This window comes from Apodemus sylvaticus, chromosome 13 (genome assembly GCF_947179515.1).
Source record: "Apodemus sylvaticus chromosome 13, mApoSyl1.1, whole genome shotgun sequence".
Taxonomy (NCBI): domain Eukaryota; kingdom Metazoa; phylum Chordata; class Mammalia; order Rodentia; family Muridae; genus Apodemus; species Apodemus sylvaticus.
In genome coordinates this window covers 94,741,333-94,764,091 of record NC_067484.1, presented here as the reverse complement: position 1 = coordinate 94,764,091, position 22,759 = coordinate 94,741,333, and the positions used below count along the sequence as shown (strand labels likewise).

Below are 22,759 nucleotides of genomic sequence, written 5' to 3'. Positions count from 1 at the left end.
TATGGGATGGGATCTAGATCAGTGTGGCCATGTTTTTTGAAAAAGCAGGTTGCCACATTACCTTCTTTAAAAAACACTCTGCAGCTCCTTAGTAACATAATATAATGCACATCTAAAACAGAATGCACTGATTTTAGTATCAAAATCTGTGAAATTTTCTTTCTTTTTTTAAAAATACAATGTGTGTGTGTTAGCCAAAGAACAACTTATGGGGTAGTTGGTTCTCTCCACTATGTGAGGTCTATGGATCTAGATGTCCTCAGGCCTGGTGTAAGCACTTCTATCTATTGAGCAATCTCACAGGCTCTAAAACCATGCATTAAAAAAAAAAAAATGCTGTGATTCTTGGGCAGTTCCTCAAATTTCTGTTTCAGGAAAACTGAATGATCATTTTTATTGTTCTGTACCAGATAATTATGACCCTTCAAAAATACCCATTGATGAACTTGAGAATTTTCTGATAAAACTTGTGAGTGAATGTATTTTCACTTCATGAATTTTTGGTAGTAATGACAATAGAAGTAATTACAGAACTGTTGTTATAAATTAACATTAGATGCCCATGAGTATACCGTGTTTTAAAATATAGTATATGCATTCTTCCTAATCTAAGGGGTGATTACAAAGACTTTGAGGATTATTCGTGCACTTTTCTCCCTCTAAGTTATTCTGTGACTTATTTAAGTTGTGTAGCTGTGCTCTGTGGTCTTAAATTTCAGTTTATCTTCACTTAAATAGGACTGTAATTTCTTGGGATCTGTGGCTGATGCTCAATATAGTCAGACTTATTTGGCCATAGTGTACAAATGTCATGATTAACTGCTGGGAAGTGGCAGTGGGTCATCTACTAGCCTGGAAAGCTGGTTTCCTTGGCAATTACAGAGTGAAAACAGTTGAAAGGAACTAGAAAGATAAATGTATCTGGATCACCAGAGCTTTGGGGAAAATCTTTAGATGCAGTAGTAATAGGGCTACTGAGAAGATGAAGAAGTACTTGGTAAAATAGGCTTAATTAATATAAATGATCCAATATTCTCTGAGGAATTAGGGATTTTAAGTGTCAAGTATTTTTTAAAGAATTGGGCTTTAAAAGTTCCTCCACTTCTGTTTAAAGACTATAGGATTTGACTAGTAGGATGTATAATTTTGATCACTAATTTATGTAGAGGACCTAATACATTTAATGAATATATATTGAGGGCCTTAAATAGTGTATTGCTTTGGCTTCATTTGAAAGGAAGTGTTTTCTCAGTTTTAGGTGATACCAGCATTGTTCAGATCTCATATAGTTTAAGCTATTTTTGTGTTAGAATTAGGGTGTTTCTTTCTTTGTTTTGTTTTTTGTTTTTTGTTTTTTGGATTTGGGTTTTTTGAGACAGGGTTTCTCTGTATAGCCCTGGCTGTCCTGGAACTCACTCTGTAGACCAGGCTGGCCTCGAACTCAGAAACCCACCTGCCTCTGCCTCCCAGAGTGCTGGGATTACAGGCATGTGCCACCACTGTCTGGCTCATATTTGTGTTTTTATCATTTAATATAACACTATAAATATACAGGACATAAAACATTTCTGAACTTGTAAGTCCCCAGTTTAACTCTGTAATTTATCTTCAAGTTCTGATTCTATTTTATGGTCTTGCTGAAGTATGAAGCCTCTTGTGCTTGCTCTTCTGTGATGTCTTTCTTTTTTTGAGAGTCTTACAAATCTGTCATTCCTTCTGATTTGTTTTGGTGCTGGCAGTTGACTACGTAGATATTGTATGCTCTGCTCCATGGTATGTCCTCAGCTCTAACCAGAAAATTATTACTTCTTTTTGGTTGATAGCTCCCCCATTTCTCTCTTCCCCTCACCCACTCTTTTCTCTCTCCTCTCCTTCCCCTTCCCCTCTATTCTCTTTTCTTTCTCCCTTTTCCCCCTTTTTTTCTGAGATAAGGTCTCCCTGTGTAGCCTGGACTGGCCTTGAATTCAGGCCTTGCATTTCAAGTACTAGGGATTCTGCTGTCTCTTGACATTATAGTTGGACCCCTTCCTGCCTCCACTAGAAGGAAAAATTACAGAGGGGAGGAATTATCTCAAGTCAGTGCCTTAGGATTTCTATTGCTATAAAGAGACAGCATGACCATGGCAAGTCCTATAAAGGAAAACATTTCATTTGGCTTACAGGTTCAGAGGTTTAGTGTATTATTGTTCTGGTGGGAAATATGGCAGTGTGCAGACAGATGTGGTGCTGGAGGAGGAGCTGAGAATTCTGGATCTGGATCAGCAGGCAGCAGGAAGAGGAAGTAAGCCATTGTATCTGGCTTGAGCTTCTGAAACCTTTAAGACTCAGCCCTAGTGACACTTTTCCTCTAACAGGGCCACAGGTCCAGATCCTTTCAAATAATGCCATTCCTTATGAGCCTGTGGGCTCATTTAAACAACCATAGTCAGTAAAGCATGAGTACCTGAATTCTATCTGGAAGGCATGTTAAAATGGTGGCAGAGTGCTTATAATCCCAGGAGTAACCCCGGGGTTTACTGGCTAGTCAGTCTAGTCTAATTGGTGACTCACAGGCCAGTAAGAAGCCCTTTCTCTAAGGAAGTGGATGATACTGAACTTTTCTTCATGCACACATATACACACATATACATGTGCTAAAAAATAAAATCTGAGTTAGTAGACATCGATGTCTACTGTCTTCTTTTTCCTTTTGGTCAAACATTTGTGAAGTAGGAGACTTTGTGCATCCGACATAAATATTTGGCACTGAAAGTCACACTCTTGGGTTGTCCAATTGCCACTTCAGTTCACACTACGTGTTTTCTCCTTCCACCTTCCCCAGCTTTACTTTGGCTCAAGCACAGGCTTGTACTGAAGTTCAGCTTCTTGTTTGGAATCTGGTTATCTGAATATAGAAAATAAATATTACAGTTTCTTTCTTATTGGGGAGTAGTACTAGTTACTAGTTCTTTTAGAACTTAATAATATTACTATTTTTGTCCTGTAGTTCTTGCACATACAGCACATTCTTGGAGTTTTAGTGTATACTGCCTAACCACTTAAAAACATTGTACTTTCTCCAAAGGAGGCTAAAGTTTTCAGAGTAAATAGACTTCCTTTCTTTTCTTTAATTATGGAAAACTTCCTAAGTTAGACAAAATACAGAATAAGAGATATCTATGTTAACTCACTGGGCATCTTTAGCATGGCTGATCTTAGTTCATCTAAGTCCCACCTTCTTCTCTGCCTCTAGTTATTTTGAAATGTGTATAAATATCTTGCAAATACTTGAGTAATAACTTTCTAAAGAACACAAAAATAGGCATGAGATAGCTTTAGGTCAGTAGTAAGTTTACCTGCTAGGTTGTTTTAAAAAGTGGCGACCCTGGTGTCACAAGCCACAAACCACTGGTTTCAATGTATTGAAAGTGTTGCAGGGTAATAAAGGAGGATTGGCCCCACTCTTAAAGTTACTTTCAATACTTTGTTGTTTCTTTTTGTGTCTGTTTCATTCTTATGTGAGCAGTCTGAGGGAGGTTTTAAGTTGGTAACAAATGTATTGTTTTCCATTTAATAGGGAAATTTGATTGCTAATATTTTTAAAAGCATTTTTAATTGTGTGCTTATGTGTATGGAGTGTGATGGTATTTGTGCAAGATGCACCAAAGAGTCCAGATAAGGGCCGGGCGGTGGTGGCGCACACCTGTAATCCCAGCACTCTGGGAGGCAGAGGCAGGCAGATTGCTGAGTTCGAGGCCAGCCTGGTCTACAGAGTGAGTTCCAGGACAGCCAGGGCTATACAGAGAAACCCTGTCTTGAAAAAACCAAATCCAAAAAAATAAAAGGGTCCAGATAAGGATGATGAATCCCCTGGAGATGGAGTTACAGATGATTGTGGGCTGTCGGACATAGGTGCTGGGAACCAGAGATAACTTCTCTGAAGCATGTTGTATGTTCTTTACTTCTGAGCCCACTCTTAGCACCAGTTGCTAATCTTTTCAGTTTTTGTTTGTTTGTTTTTATATTTAGTTTGTGGTATGGGTTCACATTTGCCATAGAGAGAGTATGTAGAGGTCAGAAAAGAACTTGTGGGAATTGTGTTTTTCCTTTCACTATATGGTCTTGAGATGGAACTCTGGTTGTCAAGCTTGGTGGCAAGCATTCTTAGTTGCTGAGGCATCTGTCTGTCTCCTCATGTAGCTTAGGGTGTTGGAAGTTGCTGATTCAGGAAGACATTGAGTTCCTGATCTCCTCCATCTCCTAAGTGTTAGGATTATAGTGTATGTCACCATATATATATCCATCCTTAGCTAACAATTTTCTAAACTTTAATGTTTATGGGGGAAACACTGCTAAGTACTTAAGTAAAAGTTCATTTCTTTTGGAATAAGTATTTACCTGGATAGTATGTTGCAGTTCTCTCAAAATCCTGAGGGGTTTTTATTTTCTTAATTTATGCATCCATGTTTATATCATGCATGTTTGCAGGTATGTGGGCACACACATGTGGCTGTGGAGGCCCAAGATTGATATTAGAGTGTTTTCCATTTGTTGGATCAGAATCTCTGAAGTGAATCCAGCGCTCAAGTGATACAGGCTGGTCTAGCCAGCCAGCTGCTCTGTGTCTACATCTGAGTACCAGGGATAACGTCTAAACCATGGCCGTAGTGCTCTCACCAGTCTCTTCACTGAGCTATCTCCACAGCCTCTTATTATGTGTATTAATAGTCAGAAACGTTTAATTGATGGGAAAGCGTTCTTTGTATTAAGCCCAGATTTTATGGATGAGATAGCAAGTGCTATTGTGTAACAGTTTAAATTGTCTAATATCTATACCAATAAAGACACAGGAATAAACTGAGCTGAAAACCTCCTAGCTCAGCAAGGTATCTTTATTTTTTTTAACTATATACAACTATTTTCAAGCCTGGTCCTATAACTGAACTATTAGTGTTTTTAAAATCTCTCTCTGTCATTCTACCCAACTAACCCTAGAGGGGTCCTTAGCTCTCTTTCCTAGAATACCATTTTACCCATGTCTTGCCAACTGCTTCTCTGTTGTCCTGAAAGCTCAAAGAGAGAAAATCCCTTTTTCTTACCTGGAACATTTTCCATAAAGGTTCTTCCTCCAAGTCAAGAGAGAGAGGGAGAGAGGAGGGGAGGGAGAGACAAGGAGGGGGCAGGGGAGAAGGGAGGGGAGAGAGAGAGGGAGGGAGGGAGAGAGGAGGGGAGAGAGAGAGAGAGAGAGAGAGAGAGAGAGAGAGAGAGAGAGAGAGAGAGAAAGAGAGAGTGCAAGAGCGAGAGAGTGCACAAGCATAGGAGAACGTGGAGCTCCAGGTGCTCACAAAAGAAGTCTCTAGCTCCTCCCTTACACTCTTTTTGTGTCCTCCCTGAACCATTTTTGTGTAGCAGGGATCCTAAGCCAAGTCTGTAGGGGCAGAACCTATGGTGGAGTAGTGCAAGGCCATCCAGCTGACTTTGCCTTGCTTCATAGAGCAGAGAACACAACACTTCTCTCAAGCAATTTGTCTTAAAATAGGCAGAAACTTTCCATTCTTCATCATTAACCTATGGAAACTTTTTGAGATACATCCAAACTGTATCTCTTCAGGACACACCTAAATGCAATATATGACAAATGCAGTATGTATTTAATCTTTCATATTTTGCTAACAATTAGCTTTTCTATGTATAATAATCAAACATCCTATAACACTATTGGTTTACGTTTTACTAATAAAAAGAGAGTAGAAAAATTGTTATGATTTATGATTTAGTTTATGATTTATATTGATCAAAGTATTTCAGATCTATCACCTCAAAATTAGATGTATTGTTTTTCCCCTGTCCTTTGTTAAAATAACCTGTAATACACTGTTGTGTTTTCCCCAACACAGTAGTACACAAATAAGTGTTTGAGAGTGACATAAACATGTGATTGTTTTTATAGGCATCAAGCATGATGGAACTATGTGTGATACCTGCCGCCAACAACCAATCATTGGCATTCGATGGAAATGTGCAGAGTGCACCAATTATGATTTGTGCACTGTTTGTTATCATGGAGATAAGCATCACTTAAGGCATCGCTTTTATAGGATTACTACACCAGGAAGTGAACGGTAAGGGAAAGAAGTTTTTCTTCATGATTTTTTTGTTTCATCCTGTTAGCTTTCAATGTAGGAAGTAGCTTTTGACAGTTTAGATTTAGTGTTGGGGAATGAATAGCAGGCTAGACATTGATGATGTGAGAAACTCTGTGAAGGTAGAATTTTATTATATGTGCCTGCCTGCCTGCCTTTCTTTCCCCTTCCCCTCCCCTATTTTCTCCCCTTCCGCTTCCCCTTTGCTTTCCTTTCCTTCCTATACATGGTCTCACTGACTGACCTCCAACTATTATTATTATTATTATTATTATTATTATTATTATTCAGATGATCTTATAATTTTTTTCTAGCATGGAGACTTAGCATTGCTGATCAGTTGGAAATGCATGGGCAACCCATAACTGAATAATGTTTTCTTGTTATACCATTTGTGTTATAACTTTCTACCCAGTGAACACTGTGGCCTGCTGATTGAGTCAACAGGCACTTACTAAGGGTAGGGGACTAGAGACATGGCTTAGTTGGTGAAGTGCTTGCTGCACATCCATGGGGACCTATATTTGAATACTCAGCACCCATGGAAACCTAGGCAGAGTGACACATTTCTGTAATCCTAGTGCTGGGGAGACAGAGACCGGATGTTATTTGGAGTTCTGGTAGCCCATCTAGCTGAACATTGAACTATAGATTCAGTGAAAGATCTTTTCTCAAAAAATAAGATGGAAAAGTGGTTGAGAAAGAACCAACATTGACCTCTAGCCTAGACATCTGCATGCACACCTGCACACACAGATGCATCCAAACATGGATACACATACAGAAAGAGACTATATGGCAGCTACTGTATTTGTGATTTGAGGATAGTTTTCTTAAGGCGTTTATAATTTAAGAGGAATGATAGATCATGAAGGATGATCATATGATGTTTTAGTATATGGTAGGATAGTGTTTTAGTTTTTAGGAGCTTTGAAAAGGGCATAATGGGATAATGGGTGTGAAGTTTTAGGTTATGGATTCTTAGTAGATAGGATACTGCACTTAAATACAGTCAGCTAGAGAGTCACAGCTAGGAGTAATATGGTAATAGAGTTTTGAGACACAGCATCTCCAATTGCAAATTAAGGCCCTGCACTCAAACTGAGTACTTTGAAAACAGTTATTTTTGCTTTTTTAAATGAATATAACAATTAGGTAACATTCAAAAAACAAAAGTTTGAAATCTCTGAGTAAAAATGGTAGATGAGAAAGGGGGAGATGGCCTTGGGGAAATCAGCTGACTCAGATAATTAAGTGAATCTCTTTCATGTCTGTAATGCTCATAGGTGTGTAATACTCTGGAGGCAGTATAATGCAGTCAGACCTGTGTCTCAGACTCATTTTTCTGGCATATATACAGTATTCACAGTGCTTGAGTCATTGCTCATCTTTCGCAGATTTTTAAAGCCGCCCCGCGACCCCACCCCTGAACCCAGCTTACTGTTCTTCCTAGGTCAGAGCCAAGTATGGTTTATGACTCTTCTGGAGATGCTATCTGCAATAAGTCCTTACAGAGGACACCTACAGCCAAAGCCTGAAGTGCCGAGATTAATTCCTGTTCTGACGTCATTGCTTTGTAAACTCTTGTGAACCTGAGCAACATGTTTTTGTTATGCCTCAAGTTCCTCATTTGTAAAATGGGCAGTGTATTGTTGTCTTTCTTTTAAGGCGCTAACACTCACACCCATGTGAATGCTTTTATGTATAGATTACTATTACTTAATTTTATAAGATTGTGAAAATAAAACTTTTATTTTTAGGGTTCTGTTAGAGTCTCGTAGAAAATCTAAGAAGATTACAGCCAGAGGAATCTTTGCTGGTGCCAGAGTGGTGCGAGGAGTGGACTGGCAGTGGGAAGATCAAGATGGAGGCAATGGGCGTAGAGGAAAGGTGTGCACTTTGTAAAGGTTCACCATCTGTGCTAGAGTATCGTGTGTTAAGAAGATTTCTATTGCTGCTGTAAACACTTTGCCCATTTATTTCCATGCCAGGAACAAGTTTTTAAAAATCTTCATTTTTTTTTTCCTTTTGGAAGAAAGCAGTGTTCCTGCTTACTAGTGTTACTGTTTCTTGAGAAGGCTGTAGGTGGGTTTTACTTCAGGCTTCATGTTGCTATTGCCCAGATGGGCCTTCCTGAAGACTCCATTTTGGGGCCAGTCCTTCTTAAGTAGTACCTCATGTTCTTGATTCCTGCTACTAAAATTTTATCTGAATGGCTGAGGGTATAGCTCAATTAGAGAGCCTTAAGATGTTCCTGGATTTGATTTACAGAGTTGTGAAAAGTATAAACATTATAGCCACATGTTTATATTCTATTCTTTTAAAGGTTTGTTACTGAGTAAGCAGCTACTTTTTTTGGGGGGGGGGGGAGTCTGGGGATCAAACTAAAGCCCTTGTGCACAAGAGGGAGGTGGTCTAGGGCCAGTATTTGGGTATGTTGCTTATATTTATTTTGGATTTCATATTCTTTTAGCTGATACTTGATTATCTAGTTAAACATTGTTGTATATACTCTTCTGTGCTATATTAGATGGTCAGTGTACTGAAATGAGTAGCACTTGAAACATACACCTCACGCTCAGGTCCATTTCTGTCGTTTGAAAATCTTGCTTGGGAATAGGACAGAGGTTCAACTCTGCTTTCCTCCAGGTCAAACCAAACCACAAGAGAAAGATGAGTTATTACACCCAACCACTGCTTTTATTTAAAATAATAGAGCATTAAAACAAAATGAAAGCCAGACAAGTGTTTTACTATATTTCTGAATAGTTTATTAAGAAATATAAACTTCTTCCCTTTTTTAATCCAACAAATTTATTTAGCATGTATTATGTACAAGGAGCTAAGAAATGAGTTCTTCCTGTCTGGAAGTTTATCTTTTAATTAACAGAGGTAAATGAAAAAAATTGAAATCTGATTTCTTGTGAGAGTGATGTGATATATATATATAAATAACAGCCACATTAGTGTCCCCTGAGGTGTTATTAAAAGTGAGCAGTAATAAACGTAGTTTATGACAGACTTTCTAAACCAGGATCTTCATTTAAAGATGATCTCTGGCTTTCTGTTGCTGTGACAAGAACATTGGCAAAACCAGGTTGGGTTGTGGGGCTGTTACTACATCCTACATGTTATATGCTATGGTCCAGCATCTTGGGAAGCAAGGGCAGGAACCCAAGGCAGGAACTGAAGTAGAAGCCATGGATGAATGTTGCTAATTGGCTTGCTTCCTATCACCTGTTCAGCTTGCTGGTTTTTTACTACCCAGGACTACCCACTCAGGGGTGGCACCACCCTTAGTGGGCTAGGCCCGCCCACTTTTAAATCATTAATCCATGAAAAGAAAAAAATGGGGGCCTTACAGGCTTTGCCTACAGGCAGTCTGATAAAGGCAACCCCTCAATTAATGTTCCCTCTTCCTAGGTGACTCTAGCTTGTATCAAGTTGACAAACAAAAAGAGCACTAACCAGTCAGCATTTTTGGGAGAATGAGGAAAAGACATAAATAAAATTAGGCATTCCTGAAGCTTTGAATTATCACAGTTTTAGTTGGTTGTAGTTTATTGCAAGTTATATTTTAAGAAAAAAAATGAATAAAACCATTTTGTACCCATGTTACGCATGCATGCACGCACACACACACAACACAGACACACAGTTAATCTGAATCAGAATTACTTAAGATAATGCTAACTATGCAACACCAAATACTGATTAATTAGAATCTGAAGGAAGGTTATTGCTACAGATGGATTGCTGCACTTTCACTTCAACACCTTACAAGCTAGCTAGGTGAGATTGTACAGTGGTAAGTTGGGCAGAATCCTAATGCACAGTGGAGTAATGTTGGACTGAATTTAGAAAGATGGTTGCCTCTTTTGAGAGACAGGTGGAGGGTGGCTGTGATGAGGTGCAGTGAGGACCTGAGAAGTCTGGGCTTTACTTTTTAAGACAGTGGAATAATTATAAGGGTGTTCATTTCTTTTTTTATTTTTAAAAATATGTTTTAAAAGTGTTTATAATACATATAAAACTTTAAAAGAGTATATGGACTTACTAGTAATTTAAAGCATTTCTCATATGGTTCACTAAATCTTAAAAAATGAAATCCTTTTATTTCTAGAAAAACACGGCCAAATATTCCACAAACTGTTCTTTATTTCAGAGCAGAAAAGTTTAGTATGTATTTTATTTAAAGTAATATTAGTCTGCTTTTATGTTTATAAGTACTAATGATACAAGTTAGAACAGAATGGAAGTGCTGGTGCATGCCTTTAATCCCAGCACTTGGGAGGCAGAGGAAGGTGGATCTCTGAGTTTGAGGCCAGCTTATTCTACAGAGTGAGTTGCAGGACAGCTAGGGCTACACAGAGAAACCCTGTCTTAAAAACAACAACAGCAAAAAGTTAGAATGGAGAAAAAAAGTGGTTTGAATTGTGTGTGAACAGTTGTAGACAGACGAGGCTAGAGTGCCAGCTTTGTTCTCACTGTATGCCAGTTTGTGTACTTGATTATAGACCTTTAAGGAGAAGTTAGTAACTAGTATCTATGTGTATGGGAGCATGTGTTTGTATGTGGTGAGTAAGGAGATGGAGAGAGAGAACAAGTTACAATTTAACTAAGTTTAAGAATCAGTGAGTGAGTGGGGTGTTGTATCTATGTGCCCACTATTGCATGCTGTTCTAGCTGGGGTAGCCTGCTTTCTTAACAACTGAGCAGCCCACTGCCACTAATATTCTTTGCAACTTTGGGTTCTAACTAGAAAACAGGCTTATTATTAAAAATTTTTAATTATGTATTGGATAATTGGCTTAAAAGAATATGCTGTGTTCTTAAATAAATTTAAATTTTGCATTATTTAGTTTCTATTAATATAATTCCTCTGCTTCCTAATTAAAAATTTTTTATAGTGATTTTAGAATGTACTTCATAACTCTCAGGTAAGGTCAGATGTGATGACATAAACCTGTAATGCAGACACAACCTTTGTGGTCACCCAGGGCTAAGTACTGACAACTTGTTTCAACCCCCACCCTGCCCCAAACCAACAACATCAAAAACACTAGCCTAGGAATACAACACAGTAGTAGTATAGTGCTTGCCTAGCATACAAAAAAGCCCAGGGCCAAGTACCACAAGGGGAAAACAAAAACAACAGCAGCACAAACAATTATGTAAGCTGGATGGGGTGGTAGACATATCCTGCAGACCTTTCCCTTGGGAGACTGAGGCAGGAGAATTTTGAGTTTGAAGCCAGGGTGGGCTACCCCAGGATATTCTATCTTAAAACAAAATAAAAGTTAAAATTCTGGAAAAATTGTACTCAAATGATAATTCAACAATGCTAAAAGTGACTTTTAGCTGATAGGCAAATAAGTATTTTTCCTGATTTTGTTATAGGTTGATAGATGAAAAGATTTTTAAAGTTTCAGTATAATTAAAACATCTAACCTCTGCATTTTTTAAAAAGAGTTGTTTTTTTTTTTCACCTTAAATTTTTTATTAGGTAACGGAAATCCAGGACTGGAGTGCCTCCAGCCCACACAGTGCAGCATATGTTCTCTGGGATAACGGTGCTAAGAACCTTTACAGGGTTGGCTTTGAGGGCATGGTGAGTAGTGAAGAAGCACACCTGTGAGAACCGGGCCCATGCTGTGTGTGCACTGCTACCTGTCCCTGACGAGACACATCTGAGCCCTGGGGTGCACTAGGACAGGAGGTCCTCACACCTGACACCTCCCAGCACTGTGTGTCTACACTGCTGAATTGTAAACATGCTTTGGCCATAGTCAAGCTTTGGGTATCTTACTATATGTTATTTTACACATTCCTTTGTAATGTCTGTGTGTATGTGCCAGTTACCTGCTATTTACACCAGCTACTCTTAGACCTTCTTTTCTTTTCTTTTCTTTTCTTTTCTTTTCTTTTCTTTTCTTTTCTTTTCTTTTCTTTTCTTTTCTTATGTATCTTTTGTTTGTCTGTTTGTATTTTCTTTAATTTACTTCAAAGTTTTCATAAGTAACACCCAAGATTGCCTTGATGTCTTGTAACATTTCTTGTAACACATAATCATAGGTGTCTTCTCATTCAGGTCCTTAATAAGAATATGTTTTTTTTTTTTATAGAAATAAGTGCGAAGGCACTAATTAGCCAGATAAATGGGGAAATTACTTGTAAAGGATGAAAGGCTGGGTTTGGTTCCATTGCATTCTTCCCTGCTTCTGCAGGCTGCTTTGTTTTACATAATTTCCCTTCTTGTATTTGCCTTATAGCTGTAATAAACATGTGAAAGGATCAAATGTAGTCAGAGTTTTGGTTTATTTTGGGTAAAGTTATTTTAGAATTTCAGTGTGTTGTTCACACCTCAGATAGTGGATATTTCTGAGAGTTTATTTGTGTGCCTTGTGCTTTTGAAAGTACCATAAATTTGATGGGCGGGTGCTGACTGTGGACTTTAAAATTAGATAGCTGAAAGAACATAAGGTCTTTCTGCAGATGAGTTTTCTGCTCTAATAGATGTTCTGAAAGTAGAGCTGACTTGGCTCTCTCAGCACTGCCTCTGCCACCATGCTAAGTGGGGCTGGTCTGCTTCCTACTTTGCCTTATTACAAGTTTTAATGGGTGACTTTTCTGGTTTCTTTTCTTCTTAGTCTGATCTCAAGTGTGTCCAGGATGCCAAAGGAGGTTCTTTCTACAGAGATCATTGCCCTGTGCTAGGTGAGTTAACAGATAAAGAACATTTCCAAATAATAAGTCAGGTTCATAGAATTAGTATAATGTCTCAATTGAACAGGAAAAAAATTGATTATCATTAACGTTATATAGAGAAATACATAGTTTTAGTTTTAAAACAATTATTTCTTTTTTATAATTTATTTAGGCTCAGAATGAATGTCATGTCTTGGGAACTGATGTACTATTTGTGTCATAATGTGTATGTATTTAATAAACTTTTAACTGAACTTACACCATTGAAATTTTTTTGTATTAGGTTATATCAGTGTTGTATCTTCCGTACTACTGAGGAAAGAATTTGACCATTTTGTGATTATAAATACCTCACACTTAATATAATATATAATATTAATATATAATATATAATATAATATAATATATTCTTAGTAAAAGAATAGCTTCAAGATCAAGGTAATATAGTAAATATAATTCAAGGAACATAAATGTTTTTAAAGAGTAAAGAAGCCAATTCTGCTTTTGTTTACAAACTGGCTCTTGATGCTGTATTATGATGAGTCCACGGTCTCCAAGCACTCCCCTCCTGATAATGTGTGAGCTTTCATTTGACTTGCCTTTTTGTTGAAACATGCTATTGTCTTTCAGCATACTTTTCTTTTTAAACGTGTAAGAAAATGCACATGCTTTTGGCTAGCCCTTATTTTCTTGCTTTCTTTTGTGCCTTTATAAGTAAAGTGTGAACTCACATGAACATTTTGATCCCTCAGTGGAATGCTTTATGATTTTAAATCTTTGTCCCAGAATCTTTATTTTTAATTGGCCTTAGACAAAAATGCAGATTTTGTTTGTTAAAAATACTAAGCACATTTGAGGAAATCTAGGTTTCCCCTTTAGATTCTATATTTAGTTACTATGGTTATTGGGGCTCTGGTGCAGTGCAGGAGTCATCCAAACAAACTGTGTTATTATCTTTCAGAATGCTGTATTTATTTTTATTAATGTATATGAGTACACTCTTGTGTCTTCAGACACATCAGAAGAGGGCATCTGATCCCATTACATATGGTTCTAAGCTATCATATGGTTTTGGGAATTGATTCAAGACTTCTGGAAGACCAGGCAGTGCTCTTAACTGCTGACCTATCTCTCTAGCCCCCAGAACTCTATATTCTGATGTAGGATTGGTAGTCTTTCATACATTTTGCTTCTACTTAATTTTTATGAGTGACTATATTGTTAGAAATTTCTTGGTTTGTGGTTTTGTGGATCAAGCCCTGTGCTGTCCATCTGCTTGACAAGAGGTACAGCACTCAGCTCTAATGCATCTTGGCAGCTTATGAGCTATGTTGATTGACTTTTTGTGATTGAGAACTCTGTCCTAAAATCTTACACTCACATGATTATAGTTAGTTTTGGGGTCTTGTAGCATAGCATAGTGACTTTAGTTAACAGTTGTGTCTGTTTTGCTCTCAAAATAGCTAATAGAATTTGTAATGCTTTTATCATAAAGGACACATATGAGGTACTGGATATGCTTATTCTTACTTGCTCATTACCCATTATATGTATCTATTAAAATATAGTATATCCATGAATGTATATAATTATCACATCATTTAAAAATAAACTATTTGATAAAAAGTTTCTAAGGGGATACTATGAATCAATAAATGGCATAAAGTAAATGTAAAACACAGACTCTTACACTAAAACACTACAACTAATTAGAGAAGATTCAAAAAAGAAATGGACAATTAACACAGACCTCTGTCTTAGCAAGGGTTTCTATTGCTGTGGCGAAACACTCTGACCATAAAGCAAGTTGGGGAAGAAAGGGTTTTATTCAGCTTACACTTCCAGATTGTAGTCCATCATTGAAGGAAGTCAGGACAGGAACTCAAACAGGACAGGAACCCAGAGTCAGGAACTGATGCAGAGGCCATGGAGAGGTGCTGCTTACTAGTTTGCTTTCCATGGCTTGCTTAGCTTGCTTTCTTAAGAGAACCCAGACCACCAGTCCAGGGATGACTCCACCCACAATGGGCTATCACCCCACCCCCACCCCTCATTGGTTACTGATTGACAAAGTGCCTTACTTACAGGTGGATTTCATAGAGGCATTTCCTCAACTGAGGGTCCTTCTCTGATGACTCTAGCTTGTGTCAAGTTGATACACAAAACCATCTAGTATAACTTAACCAGTCCAGATAGCAAGGTAGTGATTGCACAGAATTGACATGAATGAAGTTGCATACTGCAGTGACTGCCTTTTTTCATTCATTAATTGTGTTTGAAATTACAGGTGAGCAGAATGGCAACAGGAATCCTGGTGGATTGCAGATTGGTGACCTGGTAAATATAGACCTTGATCTAGAAATTGTCCAGTCTTTGCAGCACGGTCATGGAGGATGGACCGATGGCATGTTTGAGACTTTAACTACAACTGGAACTGTCTGTGGCATTGATGAAGATCATGACATTGTAGTACAGTATCCAAGTGGCAATAGGTTGGTATTGTTTCCTGGGTTTTGATGACAAAGTTAACACACAGAGATAAGAGCCTTAAAGAAAGAGAGTACTATGCTGAAACTCAGAGTTTATTGAAGTTAGTTCTTAGGCAATAGCTAACTTAATTATTAATTAATTCTTAATTTGCCATTCTTAATTTGTTCTTGATAACAAATTAAGAGCATGTGGGTAAGACAGTGAGGGGCATATGTGTGTGTGTGTTTTTGTGTGTGTGTGTTCATATATTTATGATAAAAGCTTTTTATCTTTAAAATGTGGTGCCATGGTAGTACACACTTGTAATCTCAGCACTGAGCATATTGAAATAGGAGGATTATTACAACTTCAGAGTTGCAATGAGTGGTTGTTTGAATGAGAAATGTCCTCCATAGGCTCTGAGTTTGAACATTTGGTCCCCATTTGGTGGTGATGTTAGGAGGTGGAGCCTTTTTGGCAGTAGCACTTCAGTGGTGGCAGGCTTTGAGAGCCCATAACTCCCTTACTTCCAGTTTGCTCTGTTTCCTTTGTGTGGTTGAAGTTGAGATCTTCCAGCTTCCTGTTGCAGCTGCCTGCTGCCATGCTTCTTCCACCATTATGGATTTTCTCTGTGACTGGAACCCAAAAATATACTTTTTGTTCTATAAATTGTTTTTGATGCTGATATTTTATCACATGAACAGAACCTGAATAAAAACAATTCTATGTGCTATTAACATTAGGTCCAAAGTTAGCTAAATATTCTTTGTTCATGGTATACTGTAACAGTCTATTGTGGATGAAGAGCAGTGACATTACAGTTCCTTCAGCTCATATCTCTGGGATCCTCTCTCAGCAGCACAGCTGCTTTTCCTTGCTTTAGACACATGCATGTCCCTTGGTCTTGTCAGCAGTGTAGTATGGCATGCACGGGGTACTGTGCCCATTGTAGGACTGTGCGCAGTTCCTCCTTTGTACCTTTTTCATACTGTTCCCACATGTGGTAAGTAGCTTTTTTTTTTTTTTTTTTTTTTTTTTGTCCTTTGTTAGTAGATTTTGCTCCTTTACCTTCTGTAAATATCAAGTTTATAAGCTTTGACAACCTTTTCCCTCTACACTCCATGGTTTGAAGTTTCCTACTAGCTGTTAAAATTATTATTGACTCTATATCTTGATTTCAAGTTCTTGGAGGCTTAGTATATACCTTTTATTTTATTTTGGACCTTTTTAAAAGCTGTAGTTAGAGGCAGTAGCTAATATGAGTGTCTGACTTGGTTTTTGTTTTTTTTTTTTACAATAAGAGAGGGATTTTATTTACAATAAGGAAAACTGCATCAAGTTGTTTGCCTAAGAATGGAATCTTCTGTGATAATATCCAAGTATTTTTTTGTGGGTGCATGTGTATGTTTGTTAGTTGTGTTTTGGGGACATGGTCTGTATATTTAGCTTAGGCTTACCTGGAACTCACTCTGTAGTCTTGGCTGTACACAAACTCAGTCATCCTCCTGCCTTGAATCCCTTGCCCCATGCTGGGATTTCAGCCTTGCACCACCACCACTAGCTGTATATCCAGATCTTCAGGGTGTACCCAGTTGTATCAGTAGATATAGAAATATTTTAGAACATATTAGGTCAGAAAAAAACATGAAAGGACAAATGTAAGGGAGTAGGAAGCACTCTATATAGAGGGAGAGAATTAAGTCCATACTTCTGTGTTTAGGTGCTGTTGTAATGTTTTCCAGTACAATTTTGGGAGATAAAGGACACTGGCTGATGAGAAAGAATAGAATTTTGTGTATCATTCTTTAAAAAATTCTCTGTGTGTGTTTGTGTGTGTGTGTGTGTGTAAACGTGTGTGTATGTGTGTGTGTGTGTGTGTGTGTGTGTGTGTGTGTGTGTGTAAGCGTGTGTACTTACATTGAAGTCAGAGGACAACTTTCGGGATTTTTTTCCTTCCATCATAGGCAGTCGCAGGGTTTAAACTCAGGTTGACAGGCCTGGTGGCAAATGCCTTTAATTGCTGAGCTACCTTGCTGATCCCTGATTATGATTCTTAACTATTTAGAGATCCTTTTCTTCTGGGGTTGCTTTAGAAAAAAACTTTACTTGCATGGTTGTAATGTTTTATTTATTACTTACGTGTATATGTGTCTGCATGAATTTATGTACACCATATATGTGTAGGAGCCATTGGAGGCTTTGGACCCACTGGAATTTACCTAAGGGTGGTTGTAAGCCCCGGATGTCGATGCTGGGAACCAAACCCAGGTCCTATGCAAGAGTGTGTTTAACCCAGTGGTTCTCAACCTTTCTGATGTTGCCACCCTGTAATGCAGTTGTTCATGTTGTGGTGACCCTCAAACATAAAATTATTTCATAACTGTAATTTTGCTACTGTTATGAATCCTAATTTAAATGTCTAATATGCAACCTCAACTGTAGTGACCCACAGTTGAGAAACACTGGCCCTAACCTGTGTGTGACCAGGTGTTTTTTGTTTTGTTTTTGTTTTTTACTGTAGTCTGATCTTTTAGATTCTCTTACTTCAGATAAGCACTTGGATTTTGAACAATGCATAAAATGCAAATAATTTGGGAATTTCTTTGACAAGGTATTTTTTTTTTTTTTGAACTGGAGTCCAGTGTTAAGTGGGATTGTAATTAAGTGGAGTGTGTTGTGTATGTTTTGGTACATTTGTTTGATGAGATATTAAGTAGTCAGGAATATGATAGTGGCACAGAGAAATCCTTATGTAAAACAAAGAAGCCATCATTTTGGATTAGGGACATAGCTCAGTTGTCGAGTGTTTAGCTGGCATGAATGAAGCCTTGGGTTCAGTCCCCAGCATTGCATAAATATCATGTATGGCACATGTCTGTTATCTGAGCATTTGAGGTACAGAGGCAAGAGGGCAGAAAAGTAAGATTGTTCTCAGTATATTTGAGCCTAGCCTGGGCTATATGAGATTTTGTCAAAACAAAAATAAAAAACAAAATAAATTTGATTTGTGTGTGTTTCTTGGGAACTTGAACCCAGGATTTTGTGAGGTCAGACAATGACTATCACTGAGCCCCAGACCAGATTTTTTTTTTTTTTTGGATACAAGGGTTACAATTATGGAAAACATTGATGCACAGCAAATTAAAACTAGATAGTCTTTTATCTGTGAGATTGGCAGTGGTAAAGGGCAGTGATTTCTACCTTCCTAATGCTGGGATCTGTTAAATACAGTTCTTAATGTTGTGGTGATACCCAACCATAAAATTATTTTGCTACTATTTCCATAATTGATTTTGCTACAATTATGAATCATAATACAAATATCAGATATATACAGGATATCTGATATGCAACTCTCAGGGGTTGTGACAGTTGAGAATCCCTGATATTTGGGATGGATATGCTTGGTAGGGAGTTTGGCTAGAACAGAATGGTAAATACATACATGCGATCAGGAAACTTTCTTAAACTGCTCTGAAGAAACCAACTCTGTGTGCAGTGAGGTACGTACAGTGATGTTCTTTATGTATGATAGATACTGGTAAACATCAAAAGTTAGGTTAAAAAAATTCAGAATATAATTGCAGAGGATTGCTTTATTATTATGAAGTAGTACAGTGTTTTTCTCCCTGCAGTGTTTAAAGATATATTGAGTGAATTCACTTGTTCTGAGCCTGGTTCTGCTTTTGTAGATGGACCTTCAATCCTGCTGTTCTCACTAAGGCAAACATTGTCCGAAGTGGGGATGCTGCACAAGGTGCAGAAGGAGGCACTTCACAGTTTCAAGTGGGTGATCTTGTGCAAGTTTGTTATGATCTGGAAAGAATTAAACTTCTCCAAAGAGGACATGGTGAATGGGCTGAAGCGATGCTTCCAGTAAGTATATAGTTTGGGAAAAAATATTTATACTGTGCTTATAAAATTAATTAGCTAATTAAGTAAAGCAAATTAATTTTAGAAAAAATTGGAATTGATAATCACTCAATATAATTGTAAAGAAAGGTTGTGCACAGAAAACTGACAAAAGCTAAAGTCAAGCAATTCAAAATAAGCTAAAATAAGTTAAGGATATGCTAAGATACAGAAGAATGAAAGAATAGGAACAAGGTGTTAGAACACAAGAAAGAATTCAAAAGAAGAAAAAAGTCATTTAAAAAAATGGCTAAGGAGATGGCTCAGTTGTAAAGTACTTACCAAGCAAGCATGAAGGACTGATTCCTTCATCCAGAACCATGTGAAAGTCAAGCATCTGTAACTCCAGCATTGGGTAGCAGAGAGGGAGCAGCATGTCGGTGGAGCTTGCTGGCCTGCTAGGCCAACAAGTGGGTAAGTGCCAGGGTCCATAAGTTGGTGGGAGAGGGAGGGAGAGAGAGGAGGTGGGAAGGATGAGGGGAGGGAGGGGGAAAGAGAGAAAGAGAACTTGACCCTGTCTGAAATGATAAGGTAGAGGGAGAAGTGGTTCAGCATGTAAGGGCTGATGATCTGAATCATCAGGACCCACATCTGAATCTTCAGGACCCACATGATAGGAGGAGAGAATTGCTTCTTAACGTTTTCCTCTGAACTCCACTTATACCATGTCGATGGGTCCACACATACCTACATGCACACACATGCACACTTGCATTCTTACACACACAGTAAATAAAAGTAATTTAAAAATAAAGTGGAGAGTGATAGTAGAAGACATCTGTTTTTTTGGCATCCACGTGAGTGTGTGTGCTTGAGCATGAACTTCTTAATGAACTTATGTACCACACACAGATACACATACATACTCCGTACATATGCACAAAAGCCTTTTAAAAAGTGACGATTAGCTGGGCAGTGGTGATGCACACCTTTAATCTCAGCACTTGGGAGGCAGAGGCAGGCGTATTTCTGAGTTCGAGGCTAGCCTGGTCTACAGAGTGAGTTCCAGGACAGCCTGTGCTAAACAGAGGGGGGGAAAAGGTGATGGTTAAGTTGGAAGGAACATACAACAAGTAATTACCACAGATAATACCTTAGGAGCAATAGAAGCATCAAAAGCATGAAGAATTTAAATATGAAAAAGATAAAGTATATTCCACAGAAAATGACATGTAGAGAATATTTGATATGTTCATATATAAGCCCTGCAAAAGGTTTGAAACAAATAAGATTCTTTTTTGGTCTAAATAACATCTTGTGAATGCCAGCCAGCTCTCTTCCATTAAGCTAACATTCATAATTCCAGCTAAATGTTGTTGAAGTTGGAAACAGGTTTGAGGCTGAACTTGAAAGGGAGGGCACATGACATACCCAGGAACCTACTCGGATAGAGTGACGCAGTCTTTGAGGATAGGAAACTTTCTTCCGACTGCTAAGAAAAAAGGTCAATTAAGGAAAGAAAATGTATATTTAGCCAAAGTGATTTAACTCTAGGGGTTGTAAATTGCTTTGAGTAAGAATTTAAAGGCCCTGTTCCCATAATCTGTTCTAGATATTCTACTAAAGAATGGCACACTGATATAATCCAGGTGACTGCTTGCCAGCTGGTCATGCTGTGTGTTTGTTTGGTTAATTAATTTGAAAGGGCAACACATACAGTGATTATAGATTATAACAGCATAGCTGCAACAGTCAGAAATAAAAATGAGGAAACATGAGAAGTTTAAAAGTTTGTTTGTTTTTTAGCTGTGTTAACTATCACAGAATATTATTATATAAAATTATTGAAAGCCTGGTGTTCAATGACTGCAAATAGCCTCAGTGATAGCGCTTGTTGCTTGTGTGAGTTGCCCTGAGAGAACTTAAGACAGTTTTGGTGGGTATGCCTGTTTTTTTATTCCAATGCTGTTCTCCAGGTAGGCTCTAGACAGGGATCCTAAGGACAGGATTCACATTGGCCAGGTCATGTTTATCTGCACCAAGAATAAGGCACATGGTTAGTGACCTGTAGAGAGCCAAGGTCAAGTTCCTGGCCACGGGAACATCCATACCTAAAAGAAGTGGGACTTCATCACATTTAATGAATTTGAGGACAAGGTAGCTGAGAAGTGGCATGTTCAAGATGCCCATGAGATCTAATATATCTATCCCCAGTTATTGTCTTCTGAACAGCTGGTAAGGTCCTGCATTCCTGAGGGCCTCCACTGTGTGGGAATTCTACACTCCACTAGTCATGCTCATTAATAAATATTATATCCAGTCTGCCTGCCTTCGTTTATTTGCTTGCTTGTTTGCTTATTTCTTTATTTATTTGGTTTTTTGAGACAGGGTTTCTCTGTGTAGTCCTGGGTGTGCTAGAACTCATTCTGTGGACTCAGCTAGCCTTGAACTCGGAGATCCCACCTGCCTCTGCTTCCCATGTGCTAGGATTAAAGGTGTATCACCACTGCCCAGCTCTAGTCTGCTTTTTAAAAGTGTGTATGTGAAGATGTAGGGAAGGGGGGGTATGTAAGAAGAACACACAAATGACTAACTTCAATATTGTTCATACTACTGAATAGACATATTCATGTATATGAGCCTTTTTTAAAAAATAGAAGTAAGGAGATGTATGGTCACATTTATATTTATATAAAATATTAGTTAAATGTAGCTGTTAAGGACAATATAAATTTATGTTAAAAAATGGTAACTGGAGATTTAAACTCAGTTGTAGAGTGCTCAAAACTGGCTCACTAAAGTCTGTAGCTCCAGGTTCAGGAGATCTGTGGCCCTCTTTTGGCCCCTGTGGACAACTTCACGTTTGTGGTTCACATTTATGTACTCAGGCATGCATGCATACATGTAAAATACGAAATAATCTTAAAAAAAATAAAAACAAGATAAAGTAAAACCCTATTTCTAACTTCTGTCCATGAAGAAGCCTATAAGTAATGAGAAGGTAGTAGCAGTAACCAGCTTAGTGTAGGTTACGATTTTAAATAACTTTCTCCTACTAAAGAGGAAAGTTAGGTGAGAATGGGTCTTGTACCAGACAGCAAAAAACATATCAGGGTTTGTAGAGTTGTACTCAAAGAATGAACAACAGTGAACTTGAAGAGTTCTCACTGACAACATGCAGAAGGATAGAAAAGCCTGTTTAGCTATACCAATTAGCAGAATTCAGATTGTGAGTCAGATAATCCCATTTCTTCATACAATTTATAATGAGGAAAAAAAAGCATATAGACTGTGAAATTTTTGAAAATTTTTTTTTGAAAAATTTATTTTGTTTTTTTAAGCATTCTTTTGTGTCTTTAAGTGTATATGCATCATGTGTGTGCCTAATACCCAGAGGTTGGAAGAAGGCATCAATCCCTTGGAACTGCATTATGGATGCTGTGAGCTACCATGTGGGTGCTGGGAATTGAACCTGGTCCTCTGCAAGAGCAAATGCTCTTAATCACTGAACCATCTCTCTAGCCCTTAAGGTTTATTTTTTTATGTTTGTCTGTCTGTAGATCTGTTCATGTGTGCATGTAATGCACATGCCTTTGTAGTCTAGAGGA

General features: G+C 38.0%; 1 protein-coding gene across 2 annotated transcripts in view; it reads left to right on the top strand.

Moving 5' to 3' along the window:
- Mib1 (MIB E3 ubiquitin protein ligase 1) overlaps window positions 1-22,759 on the top strand; it is a 101,439-nt gene that overhangs the window by 20,337 nt on the left and 58,343 nt on the right. For both annotated transcript variants that reach the window (XM_052201383.1, XM_052201382.1), the window contains exons 2-7: window positions 5,930-6,101; window positions 7,883-8,012; window positions 11,629-11,733; window positions 12,773-12,839; window positions 15,118-15,322; window positions 18,992-19,175. In XM_052201383.1, coding sequence (XP_052057343.1) covers window positions 5,930-6,101; window positions 7,883-8,012; window positions 11,629-11,733; window positions 12,773-12,839; window positions 15,118-15,322; window positions 18,992-19,175 — 863 coding nt within the window. The remainder of the gene's footprint in view (window positions 1-5,929; window positions 6,102-7,882; window positions 8,013-11,628; window positions 11,734-12,772; window positions 12,840-15,117; window positions 15,323-18,991; window positions 19,176-22,759) is intronic.